Source organism: Psilocybe cubensis, chromosome 1, assembly GCF_017499595.1.
Source record: "Psilocybe cubensis strain MGC-MH-2018 chromosome 1, whole genome shotgun sequence".
Taxonomy (NCBI): Eukaryota; Fungi; Basidiomycota; class Agaricomycetes; order Agaricales; family Agrocybaceae; genus Psilocybe; species Psilocybe cubensis.
This window is the reverse complement of record NC_062999.1, coordinates 3,941,645-3,967,954: the sequence shown is the minus strand read 5'-3', so window position 1 is coordinate 3,967,954 and position 26,310 is coordinate 3,941,645. Positions and strand designations below refer to the sequence as shown.

Below are 26,310 nucleotides of genomic sequence, written 5' to 3'. Positions count from 1 at the left end.
ATACCCCATGTCGTTTGGCACTTACTCTCAGTTGCTCTGAGTCAAACTGTACTTTTCATAAATCAGCATCATTATTATCACTATTGTATTACACCGTTTAGACATATAACTTAATTATACCCACAAGATTCGTCAGATATTGTATGTCGATATACTGTCGTCTCAAACTCCAACAATAGCCCTTATGCCAGTTGCCGCGAATATCACATGATCGCGTTTGCAACTCTTCAATGTCGCTTTGTTCAACGCCCACTCAGGTATGTAGTAACTGGCCTCTTCAATTAATCCTTAACTCGCTGTCTATTTGACGGACCTCAATGTCATCCAGAGGAGTTCAATCATTTCTAAACCAGGTTTTCAACGCCAATTACAATCCTGGCATGTTCCAAGACGAGGCGGAGCGTCCTCAAGATCTGAAAGTTGTGGCACCTTTCCAATTTTATGATCGACATCTTGCCTCCGACTTGACCTTACAACGCGTCGTATATCTGTCTGGTATTCCACAGACATTATCTGCATCCTGCGATATCGCAGTCAACACGTTTTTGGGAAAAGGAAACAAGTTTTCAACCGCAAAATTTTTCTTCAACATGGAAATACCCGAAATCGAATTTAAAGACGCTAGCACGGTCAGACAGTATTACCTTACTCACGTTGGTGATATAGCTCAGGCGTTTGCATCCAAGTTATGCGTCCATCCTCATATCAAGATTTGGCCGTCAATCATCGAGTTCGTAGATCATGAGGACAGTGGCAGTTTTATGGCGGAAAGTTCTTTGTCAATCACCAAAGATCCGGGAGGGGGGATCTCTTTGGACAATGGACTCGATGGAAATCTGTCTCGGTCGACTATGGAAACCTTGAATACACTCTTAGAGAGGCACCCTAGACTGGCCATATGGCATATCTTCCCCATGGTCAGCCCATTCACGAAGGTGTTCCAGAATATAACGACGGGAGTGGAATTCAAATGGGAAACATCCCGAACGATTGGCTATAGAGCTTTGACTCGTACGAATCTACCCTCCGACGGCCAATCACTTACCAACAGGCTCGTTCGAATGAGTACTTTGCCCAAACGTAGCTCAAGCAAAACATCGTCCCAGAGGATCAGTATCACCAAAGTAGGAAAATATGTTATCCCTTCATCCACTATACAGCGTGCACGATATAGGCCCGACTTGAAGCATTTCCTACAATGTGTAAGCATAGTATCCTCATTTTGAATTTTTGTTGATATCTTCTCAAGGCCTGGACGCAGGCGGCAATTCACGACACTACCTACATGGTTCTTCACTGTGGCCGGTATGAACGGATAGGTATTAGACACAGGGCCACGCAGACATTGTATTTATCTGGTGTAATCGACACCGTTAATATACAGAATCCCTACTATAGGAAGCTCCACATCGGGCTTCACATTGCGATTCTTCAAGATGCGTTGGAACGGATGAAGGCAGGAGAGACTCCAGGCGAGTTTCCCGCATCAAAATCTGTGAAACGCTCCTCAGATCGCGTCGAAGGGCTCGAACGTCCTCCCTCAAAACGACGCCGATTAAGTGAGGCTCCCAGTGTCCCATCCGAGGTTCACGATTCAGTAAGCTTCACCGACTCGAGTGTCCCACTGTTTATTTTAATTAAGCTGGTTAGATTGCAAAGCACCTGGCTCATCGCAAGCTCGCTCTTGTTAGTCTCGACTACGGCGTATTTTCATCATCGGTACCCTCTTCGTTCAGACGAATAGGGGAGTCATGCAAGCGCTATTCGCCTACCGAGAGCACAGATTGGACGAAGGACGTCTATACGCAGAAGAAGTTTAACGACAAGGAATACATTACACTCAAATTACTGGCGCCACTCGGCCATGGTGCAGTAGGTGTCGTTCACCCTGCTCAGGCGGAAGTCGTCCTATCGTCGGGTGCTATTCTGAGGGAAAGTCTTGCCGTGAAGTTGGCGTTTTCGGAGGAGCAGCAGAGCAAGCTTAAAGCTGAATTTGAAACGTATTGCCGTATGTCCCGGTCAAGCGACATAGAAGGGGTTCTTGATGTACATGGCCTGTTTTACGACGCAGAGTCCAATACAATGGCATTTTTGATGGCCGACGGAGGGAAGACCCTTCGACAGCGAGAAATTGAACGAACGGGGAAATTCGCAGAGCAGGTAACCACTACTCAAGAAGAAAGGTAGGTAAATTCGGTCCTCCTTTTCGCAGGGTGACACTTAATGAGTTGATAATTCCAGGGAAGCGTTTACAAGGGCACTGGAAAGTATACACCAAGCGGATATTCGACATTGTGATATTCGAGCAGACAATCTGACGATCGACTCGGACGGTAAAGTATATATCATTGACTTTGACTGTGCAGAGTGGCACAGTCCAGACAGCCTTTCTGACGAGATATCGAGGCTGAATGAAGTTCTTGAAGGAAACTATATCAGGCGCCTTCATTACTGAATCTTGCCATAGTTTTCATCATATTTCTCTTATCTTCATTCAATTTACATTCTAATTATACAACTCCTTTGGTTAGTTTCCGCCTCTCGAACACTCTCGAGTCTTATTTTCTTCATGCAAACGTACATCTTGGGTTTACTCGCACAATCACATAGCCCTACAAAACTAAGGTCATTTCTGGATCCCTCTGATCTCTTTAAGCTTTATCCACCATGACCCCTGAAGGTGCCTCATGATGGGGTGAGTCTATCCTCATGAACCATCGTCACCAAGTTTCTTTGATTTTGATTTATCTTCTATCTCGTTTTCCATCAGACGAATTAATGAGCGAGGAGATGTCACAATTTACAGCAGCTATAGCAAAAGACAATCTCGAGAAGAAACAGTCTATAATAGTGTAGTACTTCGACTATAATTGGAATAATAATATTCATGCACTTGCAACGCTCACTGCAAATTTGTTTGCCAGATTCAAGCCATCAGTTGCTAAAAGCCTGGGAAAAACTACAACGTCAGATGATTTGGATTCAATCATTCAAATTCAACATGACGTCAAAGAACGCGTTCCAGTTTACAATATCAACCTCACCGCACAATCCTATGCGCCAGACCAATCTCTCACATAATGTCGTTTGAAGAAGAAGACACATTCCAGTTTTTCTTACACAGAGCTTTCAATGCCAACTACAATCCTGATTTGATACAGAGCACAGTTGATCAGCCTAGTGAACCAATGAACCCACCTTTTACGTTCTACGATCGGCACCTTGGATCGGACTACATTTTGCACAACGTCGTACACACTCCCTTCATTCCACAGCTTCTATCTAAAATTTGTGATGTCTCTGTGAACCGGTTTATCACAAGCGGTCATAAGTTTTCAGCCACTGGATACATCTACGGCAAGGATATTCCTGGTACCAAGTTTAAGGACGCTAGCGGTGTTCGAGACTATTATGCCACCCATGTTGGTGACACATGCCAGGCCTACTTATCCAAGCTCTGTGTTCATCCAGAAGTCGAAACTTGGCCAACAGTCATTCGATTTAGGGAACACGACAAGGATGCCACATTCTATATGGCAGAAGGACACTTGGCTGTATGCGAAGCGCCATCAGGAGGTGTATTTTGGACGCAGCAGGACGAGCTACCGAAATCGACCACGGATACTCTCAATGTTCTTTTGGATACTTTCCCCAGGTTGGCTATGTGGCATGTTTTCCCTATGGTTGATACATTTACGAGAACAATGCAAAATTCGGTCAATGACACCAAGTTTAAATGGGAACCACTTCGCACGGCCGGTTATCGCTTCAAGACGCGTGTAACTCTACCTCCCGATGGCACAATGCTCTCCAACCTTGTACACGTTCGTAGAGTGTCTCGTAGGAAAATTCCAGGTGGACACCTAACCGATAGGAATACACTTGGGAAGGCAGGAAAATTTGTCACTACGCCCACCGTTACTAAGCGAAAACGATACCGGCCTGATTTTCGTCATTATCTTCAACATGTACGTGACGGGCACATCTTTTTGAACAGTTTAGGATATCTAACATGATACGAAAGGCATGGTCACAAGCAGCAATCCACGATACGACCTTCCTTGTCCTCAACTGCGGACGGTATGAACGCATCGGAATTCGTCATAGAGCCTCACGGACATTGTATCTCTCTGGATTGATTGACACGGTCAACAGCATAGATCCTCGATATAGGAAACTTCATATAGGTCTTTATATTGCCATTTTTCAAGATGCATTAGAGCGTATGAGTGCTCTCAATGCTCCTTCTAAATCTACTATAGCCAAGAAACGTTCCTTGGGTGATGATGAAGAATACGAGTCACCACGTTCTAAGAAACGGCGAAAAACTGGTCTTCCAACAACCTTGGCGCACGAATCAGTGGGTTTATTGTCCGTTTACTATACTATTCTATCTCATATTCTATCTCATTTGACAAAATAGATCAGCGTTCAACTGGTTGACCGCAAACTAGCTCTTGTCAGTTTAGACTATGATGCATTCTGTTCACCGGTTCCATCCTCATTTATCCGAATTGGAGAATCTTGCAAACGTCATTCTCCCACCGTCGACACAGACTGGACCAAAGGTTCAAATGAACAGAAAAAATTCAATAGCCAAGAGTACTTTACGCTCAAATTATCCGCGCCACTCGGTCATGGTGCAATTGGGGTTGTTCATCCTGCTCAAGCGGAGGTTGCACTGCAGTCCGGAGGCGTTCTGAAAGAGAATCTTGCCTTCAAGTTAGCATTCACCGAAGAGCAGCAAGCACGCTTAAAGAATGAATTCGAAATTTATTGCCGCATGTCAAGAGCCACCGATATTGAAGGTATTCTTGATGTGCATGGCCTGTTCTTTGATGCGGAATCTAATGTGATGGGACTGTTAATGGCCAATGGTGGTATAACACTTCGACAACGGGAGATCGAACGCACAGGTGCATTTGCTGAACAGGTTAAAACAACGGCGAAGGAGAAGTAGGTTTATTACATCTCAACTTGCACATCAGCCACTGATTAGCTACACTAACATTTTAGGGACGCATTTAAAAGAGCTCTTCAAAGTATCCACAATGCAGATATAAGGCATCAGGATATCCGAGCGGACAATCTGACGGTCACTCCTGATGGTAGGGTTTTCATCATAGACTTTGACTGTGCCGAATGGGCTTCACCAGATTCCCTGACTGCTGAAGCATTGCGTTTAAATGAGATCCTGGAAGGTAAATACAAACAACGCCTTTTATACTGAAAGTATCTCGGTAATGTACAATATACATCTAATTTTGATATATTCTGTACATCAACAAGACATATACCAGCGATCTAGCTTGTGCACAGTGTAAGTGGTAAGCCTCTTAACTTGTAATTTACTTTCTCAATATTAGTAGTATTGCAAAGCCTGGCTGCTAACCTCAATGGAAGTTTCCACAATCATTTGGTGAGATTACTTATGCAACTTCCCTGTTAGGGCTCGTGACCATATTGTGTTGTTAAGTTGTTGTTGTCGTTGTTGTTTATTGTGTGTTTGTACTGGTGCCTCCAACAACTTTTCGACTCTCTACCTACTCAACGGACCTCGATGTTACCCAGTAGAGTTCAGCCATTTCTGAACCAGGTTTTCAACGCGAATTACAATCTTGATATAATCCCGGACGAGGCGGAGCGTCCTAAAGATCCGATTGTGGCACCTTTCAATTTCTATGATCGCCATGTTGCCTCCAATTTTGCCTTACAACGCGTTGTATGTCTCTCTGACATTCCTCAAGTGTTATCTGCAACCTGTGACATTGCAGTCAACACTTTTTGGGCAAACGGGAACAAATTCTCAACCGACGAATACTCTTTCAAGATGGAAATACCCGAAATCGAATTCACGGACGCTAGGACGGTCAGACAATATTACCGCATTCATATAGGCCCTATAGCACAGGCATTTACGTCTAAGCTATGCGTTCATCCTCACGTCAAAACCTGGCCATCAATCTTGGAGTTCATGTTTCATGACCACATTGGCGCAAGTTACATGTCGGAAAGTATTTTAACCATCACTAGAGATCCTAAAGGGGGGGTCTTCTTAAGCAACAAACTCAAGGGTAAACTGACTCAACCGACTATCAAAACATTGAACGCGCTCTTAACCAACCACCCCACACTAGCTATGTGGCACGTCTTTCCCATGGTTAGCCCATTTACAACAATACTTCAAAGTATTTCAGCAGGGACAGAATTCAAGTGGGAGACGTCGCATACCGGAGGCTATCGATTTTTAACTCAAACATTACCTCCCACTGACGCCAAATCGCTTTCTAACAAGCTCAGTCGTTCAGGCACTTCGCATAGGAGCTTAAAAAAAAACAAGCTAGACAGGTCAACCATCGCAAAAGTCGGAAAATACGTTACCCCTCCATCAACTGTGCAACGTTCGCGATATCGACCTGATTTTAAACATTACCTGCAATGTGTAGGCGTCGCATATTGATCTCGAATGTTTGTAGTTGCTGATATCTTCCAAGGCCTGGACACAAGCGTCAATCCATGACACTACCTACATCATCCTTCATTGTGGTCGTTATGAACGGATTGGGATTCGACACAGGGCGACGCAGACACTTTATTTATCAGGTGTAATCGACACAGTCAGCATACAGGATCCTTGTTATAGGAAACTCCACATTGGGCTTCACATTGCAATTTTTCAAGATGCATTGGAACGAATGAAGGCCTCAGAGACATCAAGTATACCCCCTGCTTCCAAAGCTGTGAAACGCTCTTCGGATGGCGTTGAAGGGCTCGAGCGGCCTCCTCCAAAGCGGCAGCGATCAAGCAAGGTGCCCAGTGTTGCAACTGAGGTTCACGATTCAGTAAGCTTCATTAATTCCAGTGTCCCGCGGTTCATTTAATTATGCTGTTAGATTGCAAAGCATCTAGTTCATCGCAAGCTCGCTCTTGTTAGTCTCGACTACGGCGTATTTTCATCATCGGTGCCCTCTTCGTTCAGACGAATAGGGGAGTCATGCAAGCGCGATTTGCCTACCGAGAGCACAGATTGGACGAAGGACGTCTATACGCAGAAGAAGTTCAACGACAAGGAATACATTACACTCAAATTACTGGCGCCACTCGGCCGCGGTGCAGTTGGCGTCGTTCACCCTGCCCAGACGGAAGTTATGCTATCATCGGGGGTTGTTGTGAAGGGTAGTTTGGTCGTGAAACTGGCGTTTTCAGAAGAGCAGCAGAGCAAGCTTAAAGCTGAATTTGAGATGTACTGCCGTATGTCTCGATTAAGCAGCATCAAAGGGGTCCTTGATGTGCATGGTTTGTTCTACGATGTAGAGTCCAATGTAATGGCACTCTTGATGGCCGACGGAGGGAAGACCCTTCGACAGCGAGAAATTGAACGAACGGGGAAATTCGCAGAGCAGGTAACCACTACTCAAGAAGAAAGGTAGGTAAATTCGGTCCTCCTTTTCGCAGGGTGACACTTAATGAGTTGATAATTCCAGGGAAGCGTTTACAAGGGCACTGGAAAGTATACACCAAGCGGATATTCGACATTGTGATATTCGAGCAGACAATCTGACGATCGACTCGGACGGTAAAGTATATATCATTGACTTTGACTGTGCGGAGTGGCACAGTCCAGACAGCCTTTCTGACGAGACATCACGGCTGAATGAAGTTCTTGAAGGAAACTATATCCAGCGCCTTCATTACTGATTCTTCCCATAGTTTTGATCATATTTTCCTTATCTTTATTCAATTTACATTCTAGTTATACGACTTCTCTGTTGAGTTTTTGCCTCTCACATACTCTCCAGTCTTAGTCTCTTCATGCAAACGTACATCTCGCCTTTGCTCGAATAATCATGCATGTGCCCCCGCAGCACGGGACAGGTTTTCACTGCCCAGTTGGGAGGTTCGAGGTACTATTGTCGTATGCTCTGCTCCTTTGCATGATTAAGTACAGGTTTGCAATTTTTGTCGTGTGATGCGCCCGATTTGCTCAAAAATTACATACTCATTTGCCTAACCTTCTCAAGCAATTGAACATGCTGGATCATCCAAAGAATGATTAAGCTGAACAGGTAAGCTGACAAGGCCAACCTCAAACTCACTGAATGTACATTCTCATGCTGGTAAAGGGGCCTAGCGCTATTAAGTAATTTGATGATTCTCTCCACAAAATACTTGGGATACGAGCTGGGATGGGCAGCCTCTCGAACTCCAAAAATTAAGGATGTATACTCCCGTGATACGGAAATCCACTGAAGCGCCTATTTCAAGGCCTTTATGGACTCGCCTGATAAAGTTCATCTAACGATAAAATGAATAACAATTTGTGAAGACGGTCAGAAACCTCCCAAAGTTAAAACTATTTTACTGACTTCGTTTACTCTAAATGCGGTTTGTATAAGTATGGACAATTGAACGGTGCATCTGGGCAAATTTCGGTGTGATCACAGTGATAATATCCTTGGCATGTTCACCAGTGACACTAAGCGCTCAAATTTGTTTTGCTCAAAACACTAAAAAAACGTAACACACTTAAAAGCAAATCATAAGCAACATACTCACAGATATATATCTCAGCTATCAATGTGTTACACAACATTCCAGCCCATTTTTCGGTACTGAACTTCCTGGCATTGAGAGACAATTGACTTTTAGCGCTTTATATCTATTTTTAGTTCACTTTCACCCTTTTGTATGTAATAATTCTTACCGCTGCTTTCGGTATTTGTGTAACAGGTTGCACAATAAGCTAATCATCAATCAGAGGGGAAACTATACGGTATCGCAGTATAGTTTTATCATTACCGTGTCAGCGTAGAAAAACGGTAACGAGGCGACCAACAAACAGGGATACTACACACAATTGTAATTGTACTACAATAATGTGTAATGACAGCCTGAGATTTGAGGATATCTTTAAATACAACTTACATTTAGTCGTCACATTGCCAAGGACACTTTGTTTTTTTGTCTTTTTGTAGCAGCCGATGAGTGCAGACATTTTTCCGATGTCAAGTCAGTCGAAGAACTCCCGGATCGTCAAGGGAATGGTATCTGGAAGGACGCCCAATTGTGAATAATGCTCATAAACGAGGAGAGCAATTATCTTTATCACCCTGGAACTGAGTATATAAATTCAGAATGAATTTACATTGCATTCTAAGCATTCGAAACATTCCCTACCGCCTCATTACACCAAATGTCCAAAGGAAAGGCTCGACAAGCACCTACCAGGTCTTCTGCTAGACTTCAAACTTCGAACAAGTCTCTTGACGAAAGCGCTCACTCCCTACCTGAGGAGGGTACAAGACTAAACTCATCGACGATTCCTGTAGACAATGGTCACTCCGGACTGTCTTCCGGCACCAGTCCGTCTGTCAGCGAGCTACACTCTACAGCAAGGACTGATATACCTCAGGGTCGGGAAGGCTCCGCCTCAAGGACGCGACGTAATACTACCGCAACATTATCTCCTGTGCAACGAAAGTCTATGAAAAGATCCCACAAGCAAGCCAACTCTGGCCAAACATCGGGCACCAAGGGCGTCTTCGCGTCCGCAGCGAGTTCACCTATCCATAAATTTTTTCAACAGCCTTCTAAGGAATTCAGAAAGAACATAAAGCACGTCCCATCCACCAAAACCCGACCATTCCACCCGTTCGATCAGCATCTTCATCCCGACCTTCGATTGAACGAGGTAGTTGTTCTTGACACACTTCCGACTATTCTTTCCCAGTACTGCGATGATATTATTGAAGAGAATGCCGACTATCTTCGCACAGCAGGTCCGCTTCCGGATGCTCCCTCGCAACCTAATGCCGTCAGAAACGAGGAAGCACTGGTTAACGAGTATATAAAGTCAAATCAAGCTTGCTTGCAGGTAGCTTCTGGTCTTCTATTTAAAAAGGGTTGGGAGGACATCTTCAACATGACAAAGCCCAACAAGGTTGAGAGGCAGGAAGGTATTGCTGATGTGCTAATTTCAATTGACCCTGAAACGGGTGGGAAACACCTGACCGCCAAGCACAGATCAGATTTGAAGTTGCTTCGCAAATATCTCCTGGACGTTTTTGTTACTCTTGAATTCAAAAGTCTTGTCGCTGCGCCTCATATCTTCGAAGACCTACTTCGTCTGGAAGGAAAATTTCCATGGTCAACATGTCAAGAAAGGACGGACGACAACGAAAAGTCAACCACTTGCCGGGCTTCTGCTGGCAACGCTCATCGAGTCAATGGAAGGCTACAGACGACGGGGCGACCCACTAGTCCTGACTCAAGTATCATTCTACAGCTCATAGAAGATGCGCGTAGTCAAGAACGGCCTCCAAAACGTTTGAAAGCAGACTTGGACAATTTGTCGAAGACCGCTGCGAAACAGGATTCAGTTTATGCCTGCCAACAGGTAAGCATGTCATCAGTCATTTCCAGGTAGCATTTGACATCTGAATCCTAACAGATTTGGACTCAACTCGTGGTTGAAGATGCCTCGGTGGCGATCTTTTCATCTGGCAACGAGGAGTTTGTCGCCATCCGGGACCGGGGAAAACAGACATTATACTTATCACCCATGATTAAATGCACCTCAAATTCAAGTATAACGCACTCAAAAATTCTGGTGGCTTGCATTTTATTAGGCTTTAACGATGCTTTAGAACGTGCTCGACAGTTGGAGGCGATGTCGACCGTACCTGGGAGTGAAGTATCACCAGGATACCGGATAAACGTGGATAGACTGCCTTTTTATGTTAAAAAAAACCTGACGGCAGAGTTATTCAATAAGGTTCGTTCAGAACAAACACACCCACAGAATTATGACCAGGTAAGTATCTCATTTTCAGAAGGAATTCGTTGGTACTGACGCAAATAATGGAAACATTGCACACTTCTGTGCTGCAGGTCATTATTTCGCTTTTTGAAAATTGCTCAGACATTCAGATTCGATTTCACGATAGTTCGATTTCCGAACGCCTCGGGGGTCCACCTGGTGCAACAACGTGGCACTTGCAGAAACGCGGCTCTCACCGTGACGCCGTTGACCTTGAACCTGAACCAAGTGGACGCTTATTTCTTGATTTCAACTATGAGTCCCAGCTTGACAAGAAAGTCTTTGTGGTTTACCTGGGCCTTGTCGAAGAAGAGCCTCGAAATGCTCCAAAATACTATTCTAAACCGTTATTTATGAAGCTTACGCGAAATGCGCCCCTATCCAAGATGCTAGAGGTGGAACACGACAACTACGCGGATCTTCGCGCGAAAGGCGTTCGCGCCATTGTTCAGGTATACGGATTATTCGAAAATCCCGATCTCCCAAATCACAGGTTTCTGATACTAGAAAGTGGAGGAAAGCCGGTCACTTTGGAAACAACAGCGCATTGCAAGCGCTTCAAGTGCGCACACACTCGTTCTGCTGTCATCCGATTGGCACTAACCATTGTTTCTAGGGGTTCATATCTCGCTGCGTTGAACAGCTTTCATGACGTGGATATTTCGATTGGAAACATTATGAACGATCACATCGTCATGAACAAGGAACGTGATGTATTTGTTGTTAGTTTGGCTCATGTTTCCCAGCCCGCGACATCATCAGTTAAGAGGGATGAAGTCAAAGCATTTCACAATGCTATACGAGCATTTCCTTCCTTTGACATTACCACTACTAAGGAAGCATTGCCAACTGGGAATGCGGTATCTAGCTCGGAGTCCGAGGGGTAATTTTACTGGTAGTGACAATAAAACAACATGAATTTAACCGTATTATTCGATGCAGGCACCACATTGCAAGTTTCTAAGTTTCAGGAAACCCAATAGCATAAGTAGCCATGATAAATTTGACAATTAAAATTTACAATGTTGTAGGATGCAGACTTGGGTCTGGTTGCCCCAAAATTACTCTATATTACTGTTAAAATTCGTCGCCACTAAAAATAGCATTATGGACAAGGTCAGATGATCGTGTTTGAATTCCCACCATCGCCTGGCATTGGTTAAGCTGCATTGTTCAACGCCTTGTCCTAGTGCCTCCAACAACTTCTTAACTCGCTGTCTACTCGCCGAACCTCGATGACACCTAGTGAAGTCCAGTCTTTTCTATACCAGGTTTTCAATGCCAATTACAATCCCGACATAATCCAAGACGGGGCGGAACTACCAAAAGATCTAATTGTGGCACCTTTCCAATTCTATGATCGACATATTGCCTCCAACTTTGCATTACAACGCGTTGTATACCTTCCTAATATTCCTGAGGCACTATCTGCAACCTGTGATGCCGCAGTAAACACCTTTTTGGCAAACAGAAATAAATTCTCAACCGGCGAATCCTTTTTCAACATGAAATTACCCAACATCAAATTTATGGACTCTGAGACGGTCAGAGATTATTACCGCACTCATATTGGCCCTATAGCACAGGCATTTGCATCTAAGCTATGCGTTCATCCCCATGTAAAGAGTTGGCCGTCAATCTTGGAAAACGTGATTGATAACTACATTGGCGCAAGCTACATATCGGAGAGTTGTTTAACCGTTACTATGGACCCTGAAGGAGGGGTCTTTTTGGAGGATGAACTCAAGGGAAAACTATCACCCTCGACTACAAAGACATTAAACGCAATCTTAACCAACCACCCCTCACTGGCTATATGGCACGTCTTTCCCATGGTTAGCCCATTTACAACAATGCTCCATAGAATTTCAACAGGGTCTGAATTCAAGTGGGAGAACTCGCATACGGAAGGTTATCGATTTTTAACCCATACATTGCCTCCCACCGACGCCAAATCGCTTTCTAACAAGCTCAGTCGTTCAGGCACTTCGCGTAGGAGGAGCTTGAAAAAAAACAAGCTAGAGAGGTCAACCATCGCTAAAGTCGGAAGATACGTTACCCCTCCATCAACTGTGCAACGTTCGCGATATCGACCTGATTTTAAACATTATCTGCAATGTGTAGGCGTTGCATGTTCATCTCGAATGTTTGTAGTCGTTGATATCTTCCAAGGCCTGGACTCAAGCGGCAATCCATGACACTACCTACATCATCCTTCATTGTGGTCGCTATGAACGGATCGGGATTCGACACAGGGCTTCACAGACATTGTATTTGTCTGGTGTAATTGACACTGTCAACATACAGAATCCTCGTTATAGGAAGCTCCACATTGGGCTTCACATTGCGATTTTCCAAGATGCATTGGAACGAATGAAGGCCTCAGAGATACCGAGCACATCGAGCAAGCTTCCCGCATCAAAATCACTGAAACGTTCTTCAGATCGCGTAGAAGGGCTTGAACGTCCTCCAAAGCGGCGGCGATCAAGCAAGGCGTCCAGTGTTCCACCCGCGGTTCACAATTCAGTAAGCTTCATTGACTCTAGTATCCCATTATTCGTTTAATTTGACTGGCTAGATTGCCAAGGACCTGGTCCATCGCAAGCTCGCTCTTATCAGTCTCGACTACGACGTGTTTTTATCGTCGGTTCCCTCTTCGTTCAGACGAATAGGAGAATCATGCATACGGGATTCGCGTAACGAGAGCACAGATTGGACAAAAGATGTCTTTGCGCAGAAGAAGTTCCGGGACCAGGAATACTTTACGCTCAAATTACAGGCGCCACTCGGCCGTGGTGCAGTAGGCGTCGTTCATCCTGCCCAGGCGGAAGTCGTGCTATCATCAGGGGTTGTCGTGAAGGGTAATCTGGTCGTGAAACTGGCGTTTTCAGAAGAGCAGCAAAGCAAGCTTAGAGCCGAATTTGAGATGTACTGCCGTATGTCCCGATTAAGCGATATCGAAGGGGTTCTTGATGTACATGGCCTGTTTTACGACGCAGAGTCCAATACAATGGCATTTTTGATGGCCGACGGAGGGAAGACTCTTCGACAGCGGGAAATTGAGCGAACGGGGAAATTTGCAGAGCAGGTAACGACTACTCAGGAAGAAAGGTAGGCAAATCCGCTCCCCCTTTTTTCAGGGTGACACTAAATGAGTTGATAATTCCAGGGAAGCGTTTACAAGGGCACTGGAAAGTATACACCGAGCGGGCATTCGGCATTGTGATATTCGAGCAGACAATTTGATGATCGACTCGGACGGTAAAGTATATATCATTGACTTTGACTGTGCAGAGTGGCACAGTCCAGACAGCCTTTCTGACGAGATATCGAGGCTGAATGAAGTTCTTGAAGGAAATTATATCCGGCGCCTTCATTACTGATTCTTCCCATAGTTTTGATCATATTTTCCTTATCTTTATTCGATTTCCATTCCAGTTATACGACTTCTCTGTTCAGTTTTTCGCCTCTCGCATACTCTCCAGTCTTAGTCTCTTCATGCAAACGTACATCTTGTCTTTGCTCGCATAGCCATGCATGTGCCCCCGCAGCATGAGACAGGTTTTCACAGGCCAGTTGGGAGGTTCGAGGTACTTTTGTCGTATGCTCTGCTCCTTTGTATGATTATACAGGTTTGCAATTTTTGTCGTGTGATGTGCCCGATTTGCTCAAAAATTACATACTCATTTGCCTAACCTTCTCAAGCAATTGAACATGATGGATCAGGTAAGCTGACAAGGCCAACCTCAAACTCACTGAATAACATACTCATGCTGGTTAAGGGTCTAGGTGGCGCTAATATGTAATTGCTGATTTTCCTCACAGAATACTTGGGATATAAGTTGGGATGGGTAGCCTCTCGAACTCCAAAAACCAAGAATGTATGCTCCCGTGATACGGAAATCCACTGAAGCGCCTATTTCAAAGCCTTTATGGAGACGCCTGATAAAGCTCATCTAACGATAAATGAATAACAATTTGTGAAGACGGTCTGAAAACTCCCAAGTTAAAACCATTTTACTGACTCCGTTTACTCTCTGAAATACAACTAGTATAAGTCTGGACAATCGGAAGGTGCAACTGGGCAAATTTGGTGTGATCACGGTGATAATATCCTTGCCATGTTCACCAGTGCGACTAAGCGCTCGAATTTGGTTCGCTCAAAACACTAAAAAAACGTAACATACTTAAAGGTAAATGATACACAATCTACATATATGGATCTGCAGCTGTAAACGTATTACACAATACTCCAGCCTATCTTTTTGTACCAAACTTCCTGAAAATGAGAGACAATTGACCTCAACGTCTTCTCTCTATTTTTAGTTCACTTTCTCATTCCTACCTGGTATCATTGATCAACGGTGCACAATAAGCTAATTATCAATCGACAGAAATTCTATGCAGTATCATTTTATCACTACCTTGTCAACATAGAAAGAAACGGTAACGAGGAGACTAACAAACATGGGTAATGGCACAATTGTACTACAACAATGTGTAAAGACAGCCTGAGATTTGAGGGTATTTTAAATACAACTTACATCTAATCACAGTGCCAAGGCGACTTTGTTTTTTGTCTTTTTGTAGTAGCCGATGAGTACAGACATATTTTCCGATGTCATGTCAGTCGAAGAAGTCCTAGATTGTCAAGGGAATTGTATCTGGAAGAACGCCCAATTATGAATAATGCTCATAAACAATGAGAGCAATTATCCTCACTACCCAGTGGACCTGAAGATATAAATTCAGAATGAAATTTCATTGCGTTCTGCACATTCGAACCATTCCCTACGCTCACCTCGCTTCGCCAAATGCCCAAAGGAAAGGAAAGGCAAGCACCTACCAGGTCTTCTGCTAGACTTCGAACATCGAACAATTCTCTTGACGAAAGAGCTCACTCCCTACTGGAGGAGGGTACACGACTAGACTCGCTGTCGATACCTGTTGACAATGACCACCCTGGGCAGCCTTCCGACACCTGCCCATCTGTCAGCGATCAGCATTCTGCAAGGACTGATATACCTCACGGTCGGGGAGGCCCCACCTCAAGGACGCGACGTGATGCTACCGCAGCATTGTCTCCCGTGCAACGAAAGTCTCTAAAAAGATCCCACAAGCAAGCCAACTCTGGACAGGCATTGAACTCCAAGGGCGTCTCCAAGAGTTCACCGATCCACAAATTTTTTCAACGCCCTTCCAAGCAATTTAGAAAGGACATCAATCACGTTCCATCCACTAAAACGCGACCATTCCACCCGTTTGATCAGCATCTTCATCCTGACCTTCGACTAAATGAAGTGGTTGTCCTTGATACCCTTCCTACTGCTCTTTCCCAATACTGCGATGATATCATTCAAGAGAGTGCCGACTATCTTCACACTGCTGGTCCTCCTCCAAATTCAGACAACGAGCAACAGCGTCCTCGACCAGTCCAAAACGAAGACCAACTGGTTGACCAGTATATACTGTCAAATAAGTCTTGCTTGCAGGTGGCTTCTGGCCTTCTATTCAAAAAGAGTTGGGAGGATATCTTCAGTATGAAGAAGCCCAATAAGGTTGAGCGACAAGAGGGTATCGCTGATGTGCTAATTTCAATCGACCCTAAAACGGGTGGGCAACACCTGACTGTCAAGCAGAAATCAGATTGGAAGTTGCTTCGCAAATATCTCCTCGACGTTTTTGTTACCATCGAATTTAAAAGTCTTGTTGCCGCGCCTCATATTTTCGAAGACCTGCATCGTCTGGAAGGCAGATTTCCCTGGTCAACATGCGAAGAAAGGACGGACGACAACGAAAAGTCAACCACTTGCCGGGCTTCTTCCAACGCTCATCGGGTTAATGGAAGGTTGCAGACGACTGGAAGACCCACTAGTCCTGACTCGAATATCATTCTACAGATCATAGAAGATGCGCGCAGTCGAGAACTGCCCTCTAAACGTTTCAAACCAGACTCGGACAAATCGTCAAGGGCTCCGAAACAGAATTCAGTGTATGCCTGCCAACAGGTGAGTATAATATCTTTCATTTCTGAATGTCATTTGAAAATTGGATTCCGACTTGATCCCAAACAGATTTGGACTCAACTCGTAGTTGAAGATGCGTCGGTGGCTATTTTTTCATCTGGTAATGAGGAGTTTGTTGCCATCCGGGACCGGGCGAAACAGACCTTATACTTATCACCCATGATCAAATGCACCTCCAATTCAAGTATAACACACTCAAAAATCTTAGTGGCTTGCATTTTGTTAGGCTTTAACGACGCTTTGGACCGTGCGCGACAGTTGGAATCTATGCTGTCATTGCCTGTGACTGAAGTATCACCAGGGTACCGGATAAACGTGGACAAACTACCTTTTTATGTTAAAACAAACCTTGTGGCAGAGTTATACACCAAGGTTTGTTCAGGACAAACACACCCGCAAAATCATGACCAGGTAAAGTACCTAATTGTTAGAAGCAATTTGTTAGATGACTGACGCGAGGAACATTGCACGCTCCTACATGCAGGCTATCATTTCGCTTTTTGAAAAATGCTCAGAAATTCCGATTCGATTTCACGATAATTCCATTTCTGGGCGCCTCGGGGGCCCATTTGGCGTCAGGACATGGCATCTACAAAAACGCGGCTCTCACTGTGACGCCACTGGTGAACCCAAACGAACTGGGCGCCTATTCCTTGACTTCAATTATGAGCCCCAGCTTGACAAGAAGGTTTTTGTGGTTTACTTGGGCCTGGTTGAAGAACACTCCATGAATGCTGCAAAATACTACTCTAAACCATTATATCTCAAGCTGACGCGAAATGCCCCACTATCCAAGATGCTAGAGGTGGAATACAACAACTACATGGATCTTCGCACAAAAGGGGTTGGCGCTATTGTTCAAGTCTACGGATTATTTGAATATCCGAAACTCCCAAATCACAGGTTTTTGATACTGGAAAGCGGAGGAAAGCCCGTCACGTTGGAAACAGCAGCACATTGCAAGCGCTTCAAGTACGCACACACGCGTTTTTCTGCACATTGGCATCCAATTGGGACTAATCATCATTTTTAGGGATTCATATCTCACTGCGTTAGATAGCTTTCACAATCTGAATATTTCAATCGGGAATATCATGAACGATCATATCGTCATGAACGAGGGGCGTAAAGTATCTGTTATTAGCTTGGGGCATATTTCTCACCCGGCAACATCAGCAATTAAGAACGATGAAGCCAATGCTTTTCAAAGTGCCATACGGGCAGTTTCTTCCCCTGACATGACCGGTGTTGGATCTGAGGAAGTGTCGCCAATAGAGACAGGAGTATCTAATAGCACAGATTCGGGGTAATTTTAGTGCTAATAGTATAGTCACAACAATATAACATGAATTTATCCGTAATTTGGCTGTATTACTCGCTGAAGAGCAGCAGATTATTCGTAGATATACATTCTGTTCCCCGTTAATTGCTATGAGTGGCCACTGCCTCTTCCAAGAACAAACATAACGATAGCTAAAAATAGCATTAGTGAATAAACAAACCAAGGTCAGATGATCGTGTTTGAAATTCACGCCTTGACTGGGATTGGTTGAGCATTGTTCAACGTTTTGTACTGGTGCCGCCAATAACTTCTAAACTCGCTGTCTACTCGACTGACCTCAATGGCATCCAGAGGAGTTCAATCATTTCTGAACCAGGTTTTCAACGCTAATTATAATCCTGGCATGTTCCAAGACGAGGCGGAGCGTCCTAAAGATCTCATTGTGGCACCTTTCCAATTTTATGATCGACATCTTGCCTCCAACTTTGCCTTACAACGCGTCGTATATCTGTCTGGTATTCCACAGACATTATCTGCATCCTGCGATATCGCAGTCAACACGTTTTTGGGAAAAGGAAACAAGTTTTCAACCGCAAAATTTTTCTTCAACATGGAAATACCCGAAATCGAATTTAAAGACGCTAGCACGGTCAGACAGTATTACCTTACTCACGTTGGTGATATAGCTCAGGCGTTTGCATCCAAGTTATGCGTCCATCCTCATATCAAGATTTGGCCGTCAATCATTGAGTTCGTAGATCATGAGCACAGTGGCAGTTTTATGGCGGAAAGTTCTTTGTCAATCACCAAAGATCCGGAAGGGGGGATCTCCTTGGACAATGGACTCGATGGAAAGCTGTCTCGGTCGACTATGGAAACCTTGAATACACTCTTAGACAGACACCCTAGACTGGCCATGTGGCATATCTTCCCCATGGTCAGCCCATTCATGAAGGTGTTCCAGAATATAACAACAGGGATGGAATTCAAATGGGAAACATCTCGAACGATTGGCTACAGAATTTTGACTCGTACGAATCTACCCCCCGACGGCCAATCACTTACCAGCAGACTCGTTCGAATGAGTACTTTGCCCAAACGTAGCTCAAGCAAAACATCGTCCCAGAGGATCAGTATCACCAAAGTAGGAAAATATGTTATCCCTTCATCCACTATACAGCGTGCACGATATAGGCCCGACTTGAAGCATTTCCTACAATGTGTAAGCATAGTATCCTCATTTTGAATTTTTGTTGATATCTTCTCAAGGCCTGGACGCAGGCGGCAATTCACGACACTACCTACATGGTTCTTCACTGTGGCCGGTATGAACGGATAGGTATTAGACACAGGGCCACGCAGACATTGTATTTATCTGGTGTAATCGACACCGTTAATATACAGAATCCCTACTATAGGAAGCTCCACATCGGGCTTCACATTGCGATTCTTCAAGATGCGTTGGAACGGATGAAGGCAGGAGAGACTCCAGGCGAGTTTCCCGCATCAAAATCTGTGAAACGCTCCTCAGATCGCGTCGAAGGGCTCGAACGTCCTCCCTCAAAACGACGCCGATTAAGTGAGGCTCCCAGTGTCCCATCCGAGGTTCACGATTCAGTAAGCTTCACCGACTCGAGTGTCCCACTGTTTATTTTAATTAAGCTGGTTAGATTGCAAAGCACCTGGCTCATCGCAAGCTCGCTCTTGTTAGTCTCGACTACGGCGTATTTTCATCATCGGTACCCTCTTCGTTCAGACGAATAGGGGAGTCATGCAAGCGCTATTCGCCTACCGAGAGCACAGATTGGACGAAGGACGTCTATACGCAGAAGAAGTTTAACGACAAGGAATACATTACACTCAAATTACTGGCGCCACTCGGCCATGGTGCAGTAGGTGTCGTTCACCCTGCTCAGGCGGAAGTCGTCCTATCGTCGGGTGCTATTCTGAGGGAAAATCTTGCCGTGAAGTTGGCGTTTTCGGAGGAACAGCAGAGCAAGCTTAAAGCTGAATTCGAAATATATTGCCGTATGTCCCGGTCAAGCGACATAGAAGGGGTTCTTGATGTACATGGCCTGTTTTACGACGCAGAGTCCAATACAATGGCACTTTTGATGGCCGACGGAGGGAAGACTCTTCGACAGCGGGAAATTGAGCGAACGGGGAAATTTGCAGAGCAGGTAACCACTACTCAAGGAGAAAGGTAGGCAAACCCGTTCCCCCTTTTTTCAGGGTGACACTAAATGAGTTGATAATTCCAGGGAAGCGTTTACAAGAGCACTGGAAAGTATACACCGAGCGGACATTCGGCATTGTGATATTCGAGCAGACAATCTGACGATCGACTCGAACGGTAAAGTATATATCATTGACTTTGACTGTGCAGAGTGGCACAGTCCAGACAGCCTTTCCGCCGAGATTACACGGCTCAATGATGTTCTTGAAGGAACTTATTTCTGGCTCCATCATTACTGATTTTTGCCATGGTTTTGATCATCTTTCGATTATCTTTATTCGATTTAAATTCCAATTGTACGACCTCTTTGTTAGTTTCCGCTTCCCTGACGCTCTCGAGTCTTAGTTTCTTCAATGCACATCTTGGATTTGCTCTCAGAATCGCATCCCGCCGCAAGACACTACTACTCTTTACCACCAAGTTGCGCATTGCTCATCGCTATCGATCGATTCACAGTCTAGTGTGATGGGTTTGTTGATGAAAATCATAGCAAGACACCTCAGGGATGGCACGGACAATCAGTAGATCGAATGTGCATGCAATTTAGCGTTCTTAGGTAACACATGGCTGCGATATTGGAATTATTCTAACTACAAAAACGTATTGTTCAACTCTGAGTCCAACGCTTGAAACTAAAGTTTTGAGAAACATTACAGGTTGCTAGTCGACTCAGAATGGTGACCCCTGATTGACCAAATTAGAACACGTGACTACTTACGATGTAACGATATTAGTGTGCGCTTTCGGCGCTTCAATGCCTCTGCTTTTCTCCAAAGCTCCACCCCTCATTTTTGTTATATTCGCTTCGATACCTGCTTAGTAAAAATGACGAAGTTATATCTAATGAATAGCCTGATTGAAAAGGTATATTCTGACTCAATCTCTGGACGCAACACTTATGCTTTGTTCTTGGAATATCACAGATGCAATCCCCAGACCAGGATTTTCGGTAGATACGGCCTTCAAGGAACGCGCAGTTTACAGATCTGATCTATATTTTACAGGTTCATGGGGCTAAACGATCTTATGACAGAGATCAGGCAGGATCCAGCTTCATTTGCAGGCGATGAAGCCGTGGAGAACAAGGTGTTGAATCAGGTTTTGTCTTTGGTGGAAGACAAGATCTCCGAAGTCAAGAATCAGGCTGTTAAATGGTTTGTAGCCCTCATTGTTACTATATATACTAAAAAATGACAATTCTTAGTCTAGGGCAGTTGATCAAGATCCTTCGACAGGTTCAGATGGAATTGGTTGTGGATAAACTCATCGACTTTTCAAGCGGCAAAGATGAAGAACTGCGCGATATATCTGGACTTGGTGGGCATATAATGCGCTTTACCAGCTGAAAACGCGCTAACCACGAGAATCAGCTTTGAAAACTATCACTGCCGAACTTCCTCCTGATGGAAAGATAGCTGCAACAGCTTGTGCCAAGTTGACGCCCAAACTTCTATTGCAGATCCAAAATGTAAGAGTTATCCCACATTCCATTCAAGTACGACTGAATTCATCGGTTAGTCATGGACACCTCCCGAAGCACTCGTTGAGACTTTATCAATCCTGTCGATCCTCATCAGTCGATTCCCCAATCATATTTCTGCCGTCACTCAAGCAAAGGCACCTTTGAAAGTTCTTGCTCCTCTGTTATCTCATCAAAGACCTGTGGTCAGGAAACGCGCCATCATCACTCTTTCGCAGTTCATCCCTATCTCACATCCTGCCCACTTTACCGAGCTTTTGAAATCAGATGTCCTACCTAATCTTACCCCATCGGCTAGCCTTGACAAACAAAGGACAACTGTACAACTGGTTGCTGCTGTAGCGAGGAATTCTCCGGGTCAAATTGCTCCTGCCCTCGATAGAATTGTGCCTGGGATTCTTCAAGCTGTCGACAAAGCGGATGACGAATTGAGGGAGGGTTCACTTCAAGTAAGAACTAGAAACCGAAGATCAAGTTATTAACAACCTCTGACATGCTTTTCACAGGCCCTTGAGGCATTAGTATTGAGATGTCCTACTGAAATCGATTTATACTTGCCCTCCATTGTCGAAGTCGGAAATAAATTTATTAAATACGACCCAGTATGTCTGAAATTAATTTTGTACACATGAAATCTCACCATCGTGTAGAATTATGCCGGCGACGATGAAGCTGATGAAGACGAAGAAATGGCAGACCCTGAAGAGGATGACGACGAGGAAGATCTCGATGAGTGCGTTATATTTTTTGAATATTTCATTCACACTAATTTCCATTTGCAAAGATATTCGGACGATGAGGACACGTCATACAAAATCCGTCGATCAGCCACTAAATTACTTTCTGCTGTCATTGGCACCCGCCCAGACCGTCTGACACGCACATACAGAGACATTTCTCCTGTGCTCATATCACGATTCGGCGACCGTGAAGAGACTGTCCGGCTCGAAATATGGGCCACGTATGTCGTTTTGTTGACGCAGACGACTCTATATGGTGGACTTCCCGACTATAAGGACGAATCTTCGCCTCGTGGAAAGAGAAAACGTGATACCGACGCCCCTATGGATACGGAGGAAACTCCGTACACCCTACTCAAATCACAGGTTCCTGCCCTATCTAAGGCTTTACTGGGCCAAATAAAGTCTCCAAAAACTTCGCCTGCTGTGCTGCAGGCCGGCTTTGGACTTTTGCAAGCCTTGTTGACAGTTCTGCCTGGGTCATTGACCACTCAAGTATCGTTGATCGTCACGACTTCTAAATCCGTTTTGTCACAAGCTCCAACCACTTCTACGTCTACTCTGCACCTTACCTGCCTTTCTTTCCTTGCACTATTTTTCTCTAGCCATCCTCCAAGCGTTTTCTCTGCTTCTCTTTCCACTCTTACTCCTGTTCTGCTGCGTTCTTTGGGTGAGAGGCACCCAAGAATCACATCCGAGTCATTCCGTGTATTTTCCGCTTTGCTGAACTCTTTAAAACCTCTAAAAGCAAACGACTGGACTGTTGCTCTCTATGACCAGGCGATTGGCAGATTGAGCAGCCATGACACTGATGCAGAAATTCGAACCTGCGCAGAAGATTGCATTGCTGATATCTGGATTTGTGCCACCGATGTTGCAAACTCCAAGGATAAGAAGGAGTGGGAATACATTTGCAGGACTACAGGCAAGACAGACAATGCTGTGACTGTCATCACCAAGGTTGCCACTGCAAACGTCAGGGTAGGAGATGATTGGACCAACCGGTGTGTTGCGTACCTTATGGGTCTACTGAGGAAGAGCGGGAAGGCAGGAAAGGTCGAGGTTTTCGGTGCTTTAGATGTATTGCTAAAAGGGTATGCTTCAGTAATGGCTCTTTCCCCTGGTTTATCTGATCCTTTTATTCCTAACAGATACCAATCCGGGGTTCCTTCTGAGCTTCCTTCAACTCTTATTCCTCAAATCAAGACCTATGTCTCAACTGCCGACATTTCTTTGCTTTCTCAGGCGTTGACAACAATTGCTCTTCTGTTAGAGCTTTCTCCGACGTTGACCTTCCCAGAAGTGGAACACGACCTCTTGACTGACATCTACGCTGTCGCCCACTCTCCTTTGGTGTCTGGCGCAGCTTTGGAGTCTCTCTTCCGATTCTTCTCCGCACTGGTTCAAGCCGACCACCAAATCGCAACCCACATTGTTCCCAATCTTGTCATTTCAGCCGAAAAGGCACCCAAGGCCGAGAGCAGCCCTTCGAATGTCGCGAAATGTATTGCCCAAGTCGTCAAGAGCTCGATCGGTGTTGCGGCTGGGACCATCGCTGAATATTCCAAATATCTCAAGGTTCGTTCATACCGAACACGTTGATATGGAGTTCTGATAATTGTCTGCTTTCAGCCTTCGACGAAAGCCAAACCTTCTTTGGTCATCCTCAGCCTACTCATCATTGGAGAACTTGGACGGTTTATGTAATTCTATTTCGTTACTCTGTGCTACTATCTCCGTTGACCCTTCCTTCCTGCAGTGATATGGCACCCCAGAGAGATATCTTTGTTCTCGTAATCGATCATTTTGCGTCTGACCAGGAAGAACAACGAGCAGCAGCAGCCTTTGCCGCAGGTTAGAATGAATAAGTTTTCAATAAATCGAGCAGCTAGCTGATGGCTATGTAGGTAACATTGCGATTGGTAATTTACAACAATTTTTGCCCGTCATTGTCAAGATGGTCGAAAACGACTCCAAGAGACGGTTGTTGGCGCTGCATGCCGCTAAAGAGGTAGTTTTCAGTTTGTCTCTATAGAGAGGGTGTTTAAATTGACAAAACCCATTACAGGTCGTTACTCATTGTTCGCATGGGCAGTTGGAAGGTGTTGCTGAACTTCTCTGGAGACCTCTCTTTGAAAACTCTCAAAATGCCGAAGAGTCGACACGCAATGTCGCGGCAGCCTGCTTAGGAAAGCTGGCCACCACCGATCCTTCTCGATACCTTCCTCAACTTCATGTAAGGGTTTGGGTTATTTTCAAACTTCATCCAGTGATTATTGACCACTCTCACTAGGCACGGGTCAAAGATAAAAACCCGGATACGCGTGCAACTGTCGTGTCGGCTATACGATACACTTTCGCAGACACATCTCAATCATTCGATGAAATATTTTCACCCCTGTTGGTTGATTTCTTGTCACTCATGATTGACGAGAATTTGGTTAGTGTATTTGGCTCCAATTTTCCGGCTTTCTTCAATGAATGTATGCTTTTAGATTGTTCGTCGCCTCGCGCTATCGACATTGAATTCGGCTGCACGCACCAAGCCTCATCTCATCAGGGATCACCTGGCTTCGCTTCTTCCTAACCTCTACAAGGAAACCGTTGTCGACCCTACATTGATCAGGACAGTGCAGATGGGTCCATGGACCCACAAGGTCGATGACGGCCTGGATACCAGGAAGACCGCTTACGAGACGATGTATACCTTGGTATGTTCATTTCCTTATACCGTTATTTGCCAGCTTCTAAGGACACATTTTTTCTGAAGCTCGACACATGTCTTGCCAAACTCAACCTCCATGAATTCCTCGAGCGTGTCATTCCTGGACTCGCGGACGACTCTGATGAGATCAAGGTCATCTCACATATGATGCTATTCCGCCTATCCCAAGTCGCACCTGCCGCCGTCTCCCAGCGTCTGGAAGAAGCAACTCCACAGCTGGAAAAGACCATGAAGGGCGCAACTGTCACGAAAGATACCGTTAAGCAGGATCTGGAGCGTGCCGCAGAGCTCCAGCGGAGTGCCCTGCGCGCCGTTGCTGCTCTGAGCAAGATAGGTGCTGGTGTGAGCCCGAAATTCGATGCGCTTGTCGAAGACGTCAGGAGGAACCCTACCTGGGGATCCGAATTCAAAGAGCTCGTTGGACAACAATGATCGACTAGTTTTTTTGTATGTGACCCCTACTCGATTACCTTTCTGCGTCTTGCCTCAACAACACTGTATATAAACCTGTACTCATTCATTGTTCAATATCATTGCTTTACTTTCACCGTGTTTTTGTGAGTAAAATCTGGTACAGGTGTATGCTGACACAATAAACAATTCCAGGTTTACTTGCATTTCATAATTGGATGTCTTATTTAAACATCCCGAAGGTCCGCCTTGTAAGGAGTTATAGGCGTACCACTGGTCCGTACCATGGGCAGCTTGGCCTTTTTTTGGTCCCCAAAATACTCTGCAGGCTAACGGAAGGTTGGCGAGAATTCTTGAATTCCGACTGTGGCAACCACGTGTCCAGTGGTACGTAGGTTGGCTGGCAGCGGTCGTTGACGAGAGTCATTTCCGTAAGAGACGTTATCGATGGGTGAGAACGAGGCAATGTCGTGGCACTATAACTTTGCCTTGAAATGGACATACAAATATGATTACTAGGACAACTGAAGTAGGACAGTACTTTGCGGCGTCAAAGGGATTACATGCATTGCATATGGGTGAGAAAACCAA

At 44.9% G+C, this 26,310-nt stretch overlaps 8 protein-coding genes across 8 annotated transcripts; all 8 read left to right on the top strand.

Moving 5' to 3' along the window:
- Positions 1-207: 207 nt before the first annotated feature.
- JR316_0001343 (uncharacterized protein) lies at positions 208-2,455 on the top strand (the record flags this gene model as incomplete). Its single annotated transcript, XM_047887152.1, has 6 exons — positions 208-257; positions 329-1,202; positions 1,250-1,305; positions 1,399-1,597; positions 1,651-2,183; positions 2,242-2,455. 6 exons carry the CDS (start codon positions 208-210, stop codon positions 2,453-2,455), a joined length of 1,926 nt encoding a protein of 641 aa, XP_047754898.1.
- A 625-nt stretch (positions 2,456-3,080) lies between these two features.
- Positions 3,081-5,230, top strand: JR316_0001342 (uncharacterized protein; the record flags this gene model as incomplete). Its single annotated transcript, XM_047887151.1, has 4 exons — positions 3,081-3,968; positions 4,025-4,360; positions 4,424-4,956; positions 5,017-5,230. The coding sequence occupies 4 exons, from the start codon at positions 3,081-3,083 to the stop codon at positions 5,228-5,230; spliced, it is 1,971 nt and encodes a 656-aa protein (XP_047754897.1).
- A 330-nt stretch (positions 5,231-5,560) lies between these two features.
- On the top strand, positions 5,561-7,698 carry JR316_0001341 (uncharacterized protein; the record flags this gene model as incomplete). Its single annotated transcript, XM_047887150.1, has 4 exons — positions 5,561-6,442; positions 6,495-6,842; positions 6,894-7,426; positions 7,485-7,698. 4 exons carry the CDS (start codon positions 5,561-5,563, stop codon positions 7,696-7,698), a joined length of 1,977 nt encoding a protein of 658 aa, XP_047754896.1.
- Positions 7,699-9,193: 1,495 nt separating this feature from the next.
- JR316_0001340 (uncharacterized protein) lies at positions 9,194-11,706 on the top strand (the record flags this gene model as incomplete). The annotated part of the gene is made up of 3 exons (XM_047887149.1): positions 9,194-10,396; positions 10,451-10,813; positions 10,930-11,706. The coding sequence occupies 3 exons, from the start codon at positions 9,194-9,196 to the stop codon at positions 11,704-11,706; spliced, it is 2,343 nt and encodes a 780-aa protein (XP_047754895.1).
- Positions 11,707-12,054: 348 nt separating this feature from the next.
- JR316_0001339 (uncharacterized protein) lies at positions 12,055-14,202 on the top strand (the record flags this gene model as incomplete). The annotated part of the gene is made up of 4 exons (XM_047887148.1): positions 12,055-12,939; positions 12,974-13,345; positions 13,398-13,930; positions 13,989-14,202. 4 exons carry the CDS (start codon positions 12,055-12,057, stop codon positions 14,200-14,202), a joined length of 2,004 nt encoding a protein of 667 aa, XP_047754894.1.
- Positions 14,203-15,633: 1,431 nt separating this feature from the next.
- JR316_0001338 (uncharacterized protein) lies at positions 15,634-18,155 on the top strand (the record flags this gene model as incomplete). Its single annotated transcript, XM_047887147.1, has 5 exons — positions 15,634-16,827; positions 16,894-17,092; positions 17,147-17,217; positions 17,291-17,817; positions 17,879-18,155. 5 exons carry the CDS (start codon positions 15,634-15,636, stop codon positions 18,153-18,155), a joined length of 2,268 nt encoding a protein of 755 aa, XP_047754893.1.
- A 312-nt stretch (positions 18,156-18,467) lies between these two features.
- On the top strand, positions 18,468-20,602 carry JR316_0001337 (uncharacterized protein; the record flags this gene model as incomplete). The annotated part of the gene is made up of 5 exons (XM_047887146.1): positions 18,468-19,349; positions 19,397-19,452; positions 19,546-19,744; positions 19,798-20,330; positions 20,389-20,602. 5 exons carry the CDS (start codon positions 18,468-18,470, stop codon positions 20,600-20,602), a joined length of 1,884 nt encoding a protein of 627 aa, XP_047754892.1.
- Positions 20,603-21,188: 586 nt separating this feature from the next.
- Positions 21,189-25,740, top strand: JR316_0001336 (Cullin-associated NEDD8-dissociated protein 1; the record flags this gene model as incomplete). The annotated part of the gene is made up of 17 exons (XM_047887145.1): positions 21,189-21,227; positions 21,287-21,312; positions 21,368-21,517; positions 21,568-21,680; positions 21,734-21,831; positions 21,882-22,292; positions 22,350-22,445; positions 22,494-22,576; positions 22,628-23,677; positions 23,735-24,161; positions 24,216-24,286; positions 24,343-24,437; positions 24,491-24,594; positions 24,652-24,819; positions 24,877-25,023; positions 25,079-25,294; positions 25,354-25,740. 17 exons carry the CDS (start codon positions 21,189-21,191, stop codon positions 25,738-25,740), a joined length of 3,681 nt encoding a protein of 1,226 aa, XP_047754891.1.
- Positions 25,741-26,310: the final 570 nt, after the last annotated feature.